The following is a 12,936-nucleotide window of genomic DNA, read 5'->3' as shown; positions in this document are numbered from 1 at the left end:
CTTGCTATCTTTATTCACTCAGTTCAGGTGTAAGCGTACGCTAATTTTTTTGGCTGTGCAAAGCGCCCCGCGAGCAAGACTCAGAGTCCCTCCAAGCTCTTTCAACAGCGAGGAGACCCTGGGAGGAGACCCCAAGCGGGAGACCCCAAGGAAACCCCCGAGGGCCCAGCCAGGCCCCGTCCCCAGCCCTTCATCGGGGCCGGCTACGGCAGCTCCGCGGGCCCAAACCCTTCCCGCGCGTAGCCGCGGAGCTCGGCGCTCTCCCCTCTCCCCCATGAGCTCCCCTCGCTGATTGGCGGCGGGCGGGCGGGCCGCGATGTAAGGCAGCCGGCGATTGGCGGCGTGGGCGGCGGCGTGCGGGCGCTGCCGGGCTTTGTACACACGCGCCGGGCCGCTCGGCCCTTTAACAATGGGCGAGGCGGGCGGCGCCGCGTGATGGCGGGGGAGCGCTGGGCACGCCGCGCCGCGCTCACGTGCCCCGGGCCAGGCCCCGCCGCCGCGTAGGGTGAGGGGGGGGGGGGGGCGGCGGCAGCGCCGCCGGCCTTTGTTGGGGCGCGATCGCCCGGCGCCGTGCCCGGCTTAACGAGCCGCACTTGTGCCCCGCATGCCGGCCAGCTGGGCCGGGGGGCCGCGGGGCCCCGCGGCGGGAGCGGCAGCGGCGGCCGATTGCGTTTAATTAGGGTCCGGCGCGGAAGGGGCGAGGGTGGCGCCGCCCGCCCCGCTCCCGTCGCGGTCCCGTCCCCAGCGAGCGCCGCTTCCTCCCCTCCCCTTCGCCCAGGCCCCGGCCGCCGCCCCCCGATGGAGCTGGAGGCGCAGTGGTGGACAGGACAGCTGGCGGCCGACATCCACCAGGCGCTGCGCTACAAGGTACCGGGGGCCGGGGGGCTCCGGGGGTGGGGGCTGCCCGGGCAGGGGCTCGCCGGGGTTTTGTTGGGGTCCGGCCGTGCCTCTGAGGGGGGCAGAAGGGCATTTCCCGGCCCGCTGCCCCCGTCCTGACAGCTCGGAGCGGCCCGGCCGTCCTCACCCTGCGGTTTAAAAGGGGTCAGGGTGCGTTTGGCTCCTCTGTTCGGGTGCCCGGGCAGAGCCGAGTTGAGAAAAAGTGCTGCGATACGGGCGGAGTGACAGCAAAACGCACGGAGCACGGCAGAACAGTACAGGGTTTGGGGTTTTTTGAAGTTGCTTCAGCTCTAACTTGAAGTTGGTCGCTGGGGGCGGCTGGGTACCAAACACCGACTATCTCGACTTGAAAATTAGTTTGCAGTGACTGAGCCTGCGACAAACGCGCTCCCGCTGCCTTACAGCGCTCCGTGAGCGGATTGTCCTCCTTGAAGGTGTGACTGCTACAGCAACTTTTTTTTTTTTGAGGGGGGTGAGGGGGGAACACGAGAAAAACAAGATGATCTCTGTGCTTCCAAGGGTACAATTACTAAAACTAAGTCAGTCTTTTGAGACACAAATTCCACAGTTTAGTAGGTACGGGTGGCTGTTTTGTCAGTTCTTTCCCCCACTTAACTAACGTACTCCAGACCCTTGCATTGATTAAAACTTTGAAAATTTGGGGTGATTGAATTCTAACTGAATGTCACCAGCCTGTTCCGATGGAAATTTAATTGCACTCAAAATCCTACTTAGTCCAAGCTCCACAATGTAACTCGTAGGGTAAGAGGCGACAGCAGCGCTGCTCTGCTGGATGCAGGAGAGGAGAGTAGCTGCTAGGCAGGAGCCTGGGGAACGCTCTTTGTGCCAGACCAAGTTTTGTATTCAAAACAGATCATGCCAAAGACTTTTCTCATCTGTGGTGTTGGTAGGGCTTTTGTGTCCTCCCCCTCTCCCAAATCGCAGACTGTGTGAGGTTTATATACGCTTAACTAAATGTCTGAGAGCACACAGCAATCAGCGCCACTGCAACACCAGTGAGATCAGACTGTCAGGGTTAGACGTGTGCATGTAGCAAGCAATGACACCCCTGCACCCTCCTTTCCTCTTCCTAATGTTTCTACCTTCAGCGAGCTGTTAGTGCCCTTCTGGAGGCACCTGCAGGAGATCCAGCAGCACTGGGACATGCAAACACTTCAGTACAAAGTCTGGTTGCTCAGATTAAACTGTAGCAGGAGGGGGCTGAGTTAAGCTATTGGACTTTGCATTGAAGCATCTGAGGAGTACTTGGATACCGTTGCTGCTCCCCTGCTGGGAGGTACACACTCTTTGCAGTAGAGGTGGTATAGCAGGTGGTAAAAATGAAAGTCACTCTAACTGATTGCACGAAAGTCACTCTAATTGATTCCATAATGAAAATATGTTAATTAAGTTATATTAATGTTATGCAGAACCAAGTTATTTATCAGTTCTATACTACAACAAACAAGTTTTGCTCTGTAAAAGGAATGCTGAAACTATGGGAACAAAAAGAAGGGGAGGAGAAACACTGAAAATTCCATGATAAGTGTGGGAATATCAGCTGTATTGGCTTGATAGCAATACAAACTCAATGGTGGTTGTAATAAAATTACATGCTACTGTCCATCTAGGAGCTGAAGCTGCCCTCCTACAAAGGCCAATCTCCCCAGTTACATCTGAGAAGATACTTTGCAGATCTGATTGCCATCGTGAGCAATCGGTTCAGACTCTGTCCTGCTGCACGACATCTAGCTGTGTATCTGTTGGACCTCTTTATGGATCGTTACGACATATCTGTACAGCAGCTGCATGTGGTTGCTCTTTCCTGTTTACTTTTAGCAAGTAAGTATGTGGCACCATACTTTAACCAGAGCAATACAGGTTCTTCTGCCAAATGCAAGGAGTAACTTGAGGGGATACAGCAGGTAGAAGGGGAAACAAAGTGGTTACAAAAGGTAGACAGATTAGTGTACATACATTTGGCCCACTTGGTAGAGCGTTTCTTTAGACTCTTGGTTTGATATCTGTTGGCACCTGATAAAACGGAAGAAAAAATGAACTGCAATTAAAAAAACAATGTTTATGCTTGGAAACACAAATTATTCTACGACGAATTTTAGCAGGAGATTAGAGGAATAGAAAGGCTGCCTTTCTAATGACGTCAAAATAGGTAGAACCGGTGCTGAAAGCAAGAAGTTAAGATACCTATGATAAAGAAAGAAACTAAATAAACCATAGGTAGACTGTACTGATCCCTGCTGATTGTCCTGGATGTGTCTGGCATACTTCAGATTTCATAAATTGAAGTGTTCTTTATGCAAGCTAAGGCTAATGTAAATCCTGTATTGTGTCACATACAAAATGTAACACAGGTGAATACATTGGTGATTGTATAGCACTCTGAAAATGGAATTAATTACAAACATTCATTATGAACTGTGCTGCTTACATAGACCTCAGCTAGATTCCTGTGGTGTGTATCCATCTTTCTGGAGTCCTTTCAGAAGTCCCCAGAGAGATATGGATGCAGTTTACAGAACACCTGCTGGTAATTGTTCTTAAACCTAGTGCCTGAGCGTTGTTCTAGTAGCAGAATTAACTGTTGGTTCAGTTTCTGCTAATCCATTTCTCTGAATATATTTTCATTTTCTCAAACAAGGTGAGATCATCGTGTTGTAGCTCTAGGCCTTCTCTGCCAGTCAACACCTCAGCGCTCTGGTTTTCTGTTTTTGGTATACAGCTTCCTTTCATTGCACCTTGTCTCCGCCAATAACTGTTCTGTTGAATAGTTGTAAAGGAGAAAAGAGTTATTTTGGATTCTTCCGGGAGGTAAATTTTGACTGGATGTCACCAGCCACCTTTCCCAAAGGATGGGGCTCTGGTTATAAAAAAAACAGACCTCAGAAACCAGTCTGATCCATTTAAGAAAGCGGATTGTCTTTTTGAAATAATGCCAGATTGTCAAGTGAAATTCATGTTTTGAAGAGTATTATTATTTTTAAAAAATCAGTTCTGCCATCTTTTGTAACAAGCAGCAAGTAGAGCTTATGAGAGCCTGAAGTCCTCGTCCTTCTGAGAAGTAGCATGTGAATTAGTTTAGAAATACAAACTAAAATGCGCACTTAAACTTTTGTCCTTTATGGCTCAAACAAGCAATTTAGTCAGCCATACAGTGAGTTGGACAAATCATACTGATATATCTAATAAGGTTGTAGAAATAAGAATGGAAATGATTATGTGACCCCTGAAACTTCTGTTTCTGTAATTGCTAGAGTATGGGAAACAAAAACTAACTCATTGGGGTTGGTGTTGGATTAAGTCCTGATGTAAGTAGCTCCCAACGTGGGGGGAGGGGGAAGCAAATGATCAGTACGTTCAGTCCTGCAAAAGTCTCCAAAAACGTGCATTTACAACATATGTAGCACTGAATAGAGGGTGTAAGATGGAAAGAATTTGCAATGAAATTGAAATAGCACAACCATATGGCAAACTGTATGGAAATGTGACACTTGTTTCCCTTATTAATGGGTTTTCTACATATACAATTTTGCTTCAGGCTAAAAACATACAGGCCTGACAAGTTAAAGTCCAGGGAAAGCTGAAGCTACTAGCAGTGTTAGAGTTGAAACAGTGTATAAGGCGCTGTGGGTTTTCAGATGTACATTGCTGAAATCCACTTGTTTGAAATCCTGGAGCAACTTATCAGTTATATCTAAAAGCGTGCCTACCATAACAGGCAATAAAAGCAGCCGCATTGGCTAGAGATGCAGCTGTACTCTAAAAACAAAAAGGGTGTGCAGTGGTAGGAGGATGAGTAAAGTCGCATGCTGTGGTGTTATGTATGCTGAGTCACATCACAGTGGTATTTCAGTGATGATGGGGACACGTTATACAACAATTTGGTGACAAAAACTTAAATGTATGCAGTACCAGAGATGTCATAATACAGCTCACTTCTGCTCTTGGCAAACAGCATCTGTGTGCGTGGGCAGAAGAACCAACAGGAAATATGCTACTGCACAATATCCAACACAAAGTTTGACGTTATCTGCTGAAATTTAGCCCTCTATAGTACATGCTCCGTTGTGTCTCCAGTGAAGTCTTCCATTTAAGCTTTGCGCCTGCGGGAAAGTCTCAAACTTGTTTGACATAGTAGAATTGAAATATGACCAGTGCAGACATGAGATGCAATCTGTTCACTTGTGCTGAACCTTTTTTTTCCCCTCCTCTTTCTGTTCATCTGAAGGTAATTTGAAGAAAAGGAAGACAGTGTTCCCAAACTTGAACAGTTGAACAGCTTGGGTTGTATGACTAACATGAATTTGGTACTGACAAAACAGAATTTGCTTCATATGGAGTTACTGTTGCTAGAAACATTTCAGTGGAATTTGTGCCTCCCAACTGCTGCTCATTTCATCGACTATTATCTTTCTATTGCTGTCCATGAAACTGATCTTCATGATGGCTGGCCAATGGTTTGCTTAGAGAAGACTAAGTTATATATGGCAAAATATGCTGATTACTTTCTGGAAGTATCACTGCAAGGTGAGTTACAAATTTCAGGTAACGATTCCTTTGTTCTCTTAGCTGACAATGTCCAACTTATACGAATCTTTTTCTTTTCCCTTCATTTTAGATCATGCATTTTTAAATTATGCCCCTTCTTTAGTTGCCACTGCATGTGTAGCTTCTTCAAGGATTATCTTGCGTCTCTCCCCAACATGGCCTACTCGACTGCATCATCTCACTGCGTACTCCTGGGACTTCCTGGTGCCATGTATTGAACGACTATTAATGTAAGTTAATAGCTGCCTTTTTTTAAGCCTATGTACTGATCTATCGGTATACTTAATTGCTGTTAACATTGCAAGCAGTTTATTTTTATTTCAATTTGTCTATATCTAGGTATTAGGTAATAACTGTTTTGTTCTTTCCAAAAAAAAAAAAAAACCAACCCACCACCATCTGATCTAACCTCTGCTTTGTTCTTTCAACAAACCCCAGCCTTGCAGCTGATATATTTAGTGAAAGGCATAGTACCTAAAGCATGCCCATGCTGTTGTAGAAGTGTTTTCAGTATCACTCTGGAACGCTTTGATGTGGGAGGGCAGGGAAGCCTTACAGTCATCTTGTAGTGCAACATAAAAAGTTAGCAGTCCCTTAGGGGAAAAAAAAATAAATGGTGATGTTTGACCTGTGTTTAAGAGATTAGCCCCATATGGTACCAAAACCGTAGCTGACTTTAAGCCTGACAGAAGTGTGCAGCTGGCACCTGCTTGACCTCAGCATAAAAGCAAATGAAAGAGTATGTCTAAATACATCTGAGGCAGGTATAAATCAAAGGGAATTGGGGTGAGTTACACTATTTTAAGTTAAACATGGAATAAGACAAAATATCATGTCATTTGAAAACCATATACCCAATTTAAATGAGGTAGAAGCAGCAAGCAAGCTTTAAGTTCAGGTTCTGGTAATCCGGCACTTTATTGCACTGATATTTTTAGATACTGCTGTATTGCTTGTATTGCACTTAGCAATACAAAAACTCATTTAAAGCTACAAAATTAAGTGAAATCCTGAAAAGAAACAAATTTTAAAACTATGAGTTTTTATTGGTTATGCTAAAATGATTTTCTTTTTTTAATTTTTTTAAAAGCTTGGATGCTTTCTGCATCATTTGTTAGTGCTCTTAAATTAATCCAAAGGAATTAAAATGACTTTTATATCCATTTTAATGTATTCTGTCTCCTGAATTTGTTTCAGTGCGCATGATAACGATGTGAAGGAAGCAAACAAGCAGAAAGGACAACATGCTCAGTCTGCTCAACATACTGTATTTCAGTCCCCAGCTCCAACTCCCCAGCAGGCCAGCGTTCAGCAGCACATACCCCAGTATCTCCAAGCTCATCAACCTTCATTACAGTATCACCATCAGACATCAGAACAGCAGAACTGTCAACAGATACTATCAGCTAATCACACAGCATCTTACCCGCTTCAGACTTGCCCTGCTGCCTTACAGTCTAGTGTTCAGGCTCGAGGCCACGGACAGACCGGTGCTGCTATGTCACTAGCTGTTCCGCTAGAAGTGAAGCCATGTATAAGCGTCTCCTACAACCGGAGTTACCAGGTGAATGGACGATATTCCTGTGTTACTCCCTGCTTTGAGAGGTGATAAGTACAAAAATTATTTTGTGCTTGTTTATTTGGGGCAGGAAGTTGCATTGTGGGGAATTGTTTGTTTATTTGTTTTCGTTTAACCTCAAATATGTTTGAGGGCAACAAATTGAATTTAAAAAAGTGTCTTTCCAGAGAAAAAGCAACTGGATTGGCAATCAGTACCGTAGCTCAAGTAGAGACTGCAAAAAATAAGCACACAGAACATCTGAAAGAATGCATGTACCTGGGAGTAATAACTTCTTACTCAGGCACTCAGAATACTCTGTGCTTCGAATGCACATCTTTGAAATATCAGCCAAAAGAAAAATGGCTGTGGACTAACTACAGACTTATGTTTTAATGAAGGAGATATGCAGTATTATTTTGAAGATGTTGTGTAATACCACCATACAGTATTAACATTTACGTTAAATTTACTGAAACTTAAGAATCCATAGAATGCCAGACTTCTCCAGATACGTGGGGACCACAGGAAGAAACAGATCTAACTTAGATAACTCCGTACTCTTGCCCCTTTTTCAGCAGTTGTATTGGACATTTGCTTTAGACTAAGGCATTTGAGTTAAGTGGTATTTTTGGATAGTTTTTTAAGTTTTGTACCTCACAGGATAGACACTATGTTTTTCCTTTTTTTCTTCCCTATCCTTTTTATGTTTAAAGTAACTCTTTCATACTAACTCAGGGAATTTTCTACTCATTACTCTGTGCTGCTGGTTTGTACACTTAATTGGGTATAGCCTGAGAGAGAAGGGTAGAAAGGGAAGAGCCTATAGCAAATGAAGGGGCTTTTCTTCAGGGCGTCTGTATCCAGAGTACCAAAGGGATGTGTTAGGGTTCACAGAATGTAGATGTGAACTACTGCCCAGCAGTGTGGTATTGAGTAATTGAAGTAAAGAGAAAGTTTCAGCTGAACTTGTACTGTACCAGAACTACTACAGTGGCTGTGATTCTTCCATGTAAGTGCACACACATTAATAACCAACAGAAAGCGTCCTCCAATTGTATTGACAATATCAATTGTGCAAAAAAAACCCACAGGTAAATGCTTATAGAAATCCAGTTCTGTGTCAGGCTTACAGCGGAGGAAAATTCTCAGGTAATACAGGGGTAACTTCTTATTCTGCTATTTGGGAGTTCCAGAAGAAAATGCAGAGACTTACTCTTCTAAACGGGTGGATCAAAATATATTGCAGAACGAACTACTTTATCACAATTAAGGTGCTAATTACGTAACTTTATGAAATTACACTATCTCCTGTGGAGTGGATAGTCTGAGGGTAGAAAGCTTCACTCATCCAACTCTTCGATGAAAATGGTGGTAAAGATATTATTGGAGATTTTTTTTTTAAAAACACCTGCCTCTCCTGTGGTAGAATGTGGGAGGAGGTATGGATGACAAGATTCTTACTACTTCAAAATACCTCTATAGTATGTGGGCTTAAGGCTTTATTTTACTTTATTTTATTTGTTCTTTTACCACCTTCTCACCTGTCTTAGTGGCAGCACTTACAAGTGTGTACCACCTAATGAAACCGAAGTATTGTGAATCTTACTGCTTTCAAAGTAGGGGCAATTAAGATATGTTACCAACGTTAAGATGAATGCTGTATCACAGGAGAGGGGGTCTTACCATAATATGTTCAGAATGGAGGAAGGATGGTTGTGCTCTTTCTTCTTGGAGCTGAGTGATGAAGTGCTACAAACCCTATTTATTGTGGAGGAGAAGAAATCCTGTTTCACTTGTTTTTGTTTTTTTTTGCATAAATCCCAATTTTTGTTGTGGGCTTTTGTAGCATATATGTGCAAGTCAAGAGGGGATAGGAGGGTGAATAAGAGAGGTGACCCTCTCTGTTTATTCTAGAGAATCAACTTCGAAATAGGCATAGTGTGGTCAATTCTTACTTTCTCTAAGTGCAAATTTTTTTTCCTCACCTCTCTGTCTCTTAATGAATATTTCCCCAGGTCTGAGAGTAGTGTTAAGTAGAGATTTTCCACCTCATAAGATGCCATGCTTTTTATTCAGCATTGTTACCCATTTGAGAGAGAAATAGACTTCCTTCTGCAGGTTTCATTTTGTTTCAATGCTATATATCAAAGTCCTCAGTGCTCTAACTACCTCTGATAACTATGAATGTACAGTCTTGTAATAGACCATGACTTGAAATAACAGCAGATGCCTGTAGCAAACTTTTCTGTAAAATCTGTCAGCTAACTTGTCATCTTTATTTGTAATGCAGCAGTATAGACTTTTCTTTTTTGGAGTATTACTAAAGTTATCCCATAGGCATTTGATGTATAAAAGTTTAACTAATACTTAACACTGGAATTATAATGGGCGGGGGGATTATTCAGTTAGTTAATACTGCAAATTTACATTTATTAGGGTATTTTTATTTGACTATTTTAAGACATTAGATCAACTGTAAAAAGATCCACTACATGCTGTTTGTTTTTAATTTATTACTTAGTCTGATTTTTTTCTGACACTACAGCTTCACCATGACTACAGAAAATGTACGCTGAACAGTTCCAATGTATTATTTAAAAGGGCTTTAGCGGTGTACATTAGAAATACACTGTTCTTACTATTAGAACCAAAATGTGTTTTTTATGGCATAAAGAAAAATGGTGCTCCTAAATGCAAAATGTCCAAAACAATGGAATCTCTGAGTGCTATGCATTCAATTTATTTTTAAAAAATAAAACTAGTTTTGAGTAAGAAGACTACACTGTGTATTATTTAAAAAACAAGCACACACAAACTGGTCCTAATCTGTCTTCCACCATCCCTGTGTAGGGGCTGGAGATGCTAAGAACTTCTCTACTCCCTCATGCCCCTACTTCTGTGACACTATAATAAGCTTCAGGAACACTGACACTACCACAAAAAAAAAAGGGGGGGGGAGGGAGGAAATCATGCAGGAAGGCACTGTAGAACTAATTGCACCCACAACAAATGCTCAACATTGTACACTTCAGCAGCCTTGTATCTAGTGCACAGCTCTAAGAACTATATTGAATTCATTCTGTTATCATTCAAAAAAAAAGTGATACACAATCCTTTCAACACTAGAATCAATTAGGATACCACTTGGCTTGTGGTAAAAGGCTATTACCGTGAGCTCTTAGGCTATTATGATAGCCATGGCAGCAGAAGGTAATATAATTTTAAATTGGTAATTAATTTACTAATAACATACACAGCTGAAAGAAGACAGAGACCTCCAGAAACTAAGTAGGCCCCTCAATCTCATTCCTATAAAATTAGGAAATTAGGTAGCATATATACTACCTCGATGCTTCAATCCACGAAGTTTTGTCCTTAACCTTAAAATCGCAAAACTAAATTCCATGTCTAAATTCCATGTAGATCCTTCTTCCTTGAAATCTCAATTTTTTCCCCATGCAATTACAAAACAGTAACTACCACCTTACCTTTATGAAGCTCTAACAACTCCAAGGACTGCCAGCTACGTTTTGCTTAGGTTTTTCAGTAAAATTTTCAAGAGATTCTAAATAGCAGTTCTGAGGATTTGTTCATACATAAAATGAAGTTTTGTCTTTGCTTCCTGTGATCCAGATTCATTATCTGTATCAAGTAGTCCTCATTTCTGCCAGCAGTGCAAAATTTAGTTCAGACGCTGAAAGTGTTTTCATTAAAGTTTTGATGACTAGCACATCCCCCAGAAATATTTGTTTTGCAACTGTAAAACCACTGTCCAGTATGTATAAGCAAAAGTAATGTGGCATCCTTCCTCAATAATTTATTAGTTCTACATTCTGAATGCTCATAGGAACATTAGCTTCTTGAGCTGATAAGGCCTTATCTGACCGGACACAAGTGCCCAGTTAGCAGTCTTTTATTTCAATCATCAGCAGCATTTTTTTTAAAACAGCAAGTTAAAGCGCAATAACAAAATATTGCTATTTTAATTTCTATTCCAGTGATGTTTTAGGAGGTACAGCACAAGCACATACATTTGGCTAGTTTGCATTTACACATTTTGACCATTCCCTGCAATTACCTGTATACAACTTCAATAAACAAGACATACATTCTGACAAGGAAAGCCACTTGCCACTAAACATTCAAAAAAAATTTCCTCTGCTTATAAATGAATAATTACAGAGTATCTATATAGAAAGTAGCTCCAGGTTTTAAAAATTCTCAGTGCAACAGTAGATGTGGACTTCTGCCCCCAGCCTCCTACCAAGAGGAAGGAGGCTTAAGCAAGACTTACAGGTACTGAAACTGCAAGCTTGAGATTCAGTATGAGTACTCATACATAACAGTTGTATTCACCATGCAAGTCGGTTGCATCATTATCATACATGTTAGCTAGGATATGCGTTCTACAGTTGTTTGAAAATGCTGCTTGATGTTCTTGAAACACCTGAATTTACTCTCCTGAAGCAGCAAGATAACGCTTTCATAGAACAACCTGTTAAAGCTCTCATGAAAGAAAAAGATGCATTTTCTATATTCTACAAATCACTTAAATGACCACTCTAAGCACTGACTGTATGTTCTGTAGGAAAATTGTAATCTTGTAATTAATTACCATAACCAGTAATTAATTACAAGAAGACTAACAGCCATTAGAATGCCAATTTATAGTATAATCATAGAAAAGACCAGGTTGGAAGGGACCTCAGATATCACCGGGTCCAGCCATTCACAGTAAAAGCAGGGCCCAGACAAGATTGTCTAACATCTTATCGAGCCAAACCCTAAAAGTCTGAAGTGGTGGAGAGTCAACGGAAAATGTGCAGTTCTAATCTTCCTACAATAAAGTTTAACAACATATAACACTGGCTTATTTCTTGTGGTACTGAAAAGATGCATTGCACGGTGACTATCGAAGTTCCAGTGCTCAAGCCCATCAGACCAGTATTTGAAGAGTTGTCCTCCTTTCATTTCAACCTCCAGATCCTCAGATTATTAATGGAACTCTACTACAGAAGAGGGCAAACTGTGAATCTGCATGTGGTCAGCACAACATAGTGAAAGCTTTTGCTGGATGGTGTTCTACTTTAACCTTTTTTACAAAGGTCATCCATACGCACATTTGGATTTCAACCCCTTACCAATTATGTTACTTAGAAGAAAGTTTTGTAGGCTCCTTTGTTTTTATAACAGCAACTACGGCAATGTTTTGCTAAGTGTAACTGTTGTAACTGTATGTTCAGATGCATAGATCTTGCAGAAGGGTAAACAGTACTCTGGATAGCCTCTTTGCAGACCTTGGGGGATACAGAATTTCTTCAGAAATGCCACAGAGATGGAGTTTCCAGGGAAAGTGCCCATATCTTGGAGAGTGGCTCCATGCTTCTGGTACGGCATTACATCTTGGTGCTCATATCACATCTTAGTGTATGTTCACTGTGCAGCAATAAGGACAATCATCTGTAAAGACTTGGCTGTTCCATACCCTTCTAGCAAAGATTATGAATACCAAGAAGACTATCTTCATCGACAGATGAAGGAGTGGGCGTGTATCCACTCATCCAAAAGATTGTCCAATGACAGATGTGAAAATAGGATAAGATCCTACTGGGCAACAGGTTCTCTACTAGGAGAAAAGTCCTTATTGGACTTCTGTAACTGGCTTCAGGGATGTTCTCTTTAGAGCCATAATCTCAACACTGAGATCATTGTAAATCTGTTTAGGAATCTCATGTTAAGTCTCCTAAGACTCAGGAGAACTAGCTGGCAAAAAGGTAACAAGCATATAACACTACTATGAGGACAGACCACAAAGGCTAAAGATACGTCAAGAATTTTTTTTCACTTCTTGGATCAACCACATTGCAGGAGCACAGAAGTAGCATAGAGGAACTTTCATTGCCACCTTCTCT

General features: G+C 42.0%; 1 protein-coding gene across 1 annotated transcript; it reads left to right on the top strand.

The window, feature by feature from the left end:
• The first annotated feature begins 404 nt into the window (after positions 1–404).
• CCNJ (cyclin J) lies at positions 405–9,793 on the top strand. Its single transcript, XM_040563312.1, has 5 exons — positions 405–867; positions 2,529–2,742; positions 5,146–5,442; positions 5,534–5,693; positions 6,661–9,793. The coding sequence occupies exons 1-5, from the start codon at positions 799–801 to the stop codon at positions 7,070–7,072; spliced, it is 1,152 nt and encodes a 383-aa protein (XP_040419246.1). The 5' UTR covers positions 405–798; the 3' UTR covers positions 7,073–9,793.
• The last annotated feature ends 3,143 nt before the right edge of the window (positions 9,794–12,936 follow it).

The sequence above is a fragment of the Cygnus olor genome, chromosome 7, assembly GCF_009769625.2.
Source record: "Cygnus olor isolate bCygOlo1 chromosome 7, bCygOlo1.pri.v2, whole genome shotgun sequence".
In the NCBI taxonomy this organism is placed as follows: Eukaryota; Metazoa; Chordata; class Aves; order Anseriformes; family Anatidae; genus Cygnus; species Cygnus olor.
This window is presented reverse-complemented; position numbering and strand designations above follow the sequence as displayed.

What these genes read in the sequence shown, in the direction of transcription:
- CCNJ (XM_040563312.1), top strand. Translation starts at nt 799, where the DNA reads ATGGAGCTGGAGGCGCAGTGGTGGACAGGACAGCTGGCGGCCGACATC. An exon ending in ACCAGGCGCTGCGCTACAAG is followed by an intron (nt 868 to 2,528) that starts GTACCGGGGGCC and finishes CTGTCCATCTAG; the next exon opens with GAGCTGAAGCTGCCCTCCTA. An exon ending in TCTGGAAGTATCACTGCAAG is followed by an intron (nt 5,443 to 5,533) that starts GTGAGTTACAAA and finishes CCTTCATTTTAG; the next exon opens with ATCATGCATTTTTAAATTAT.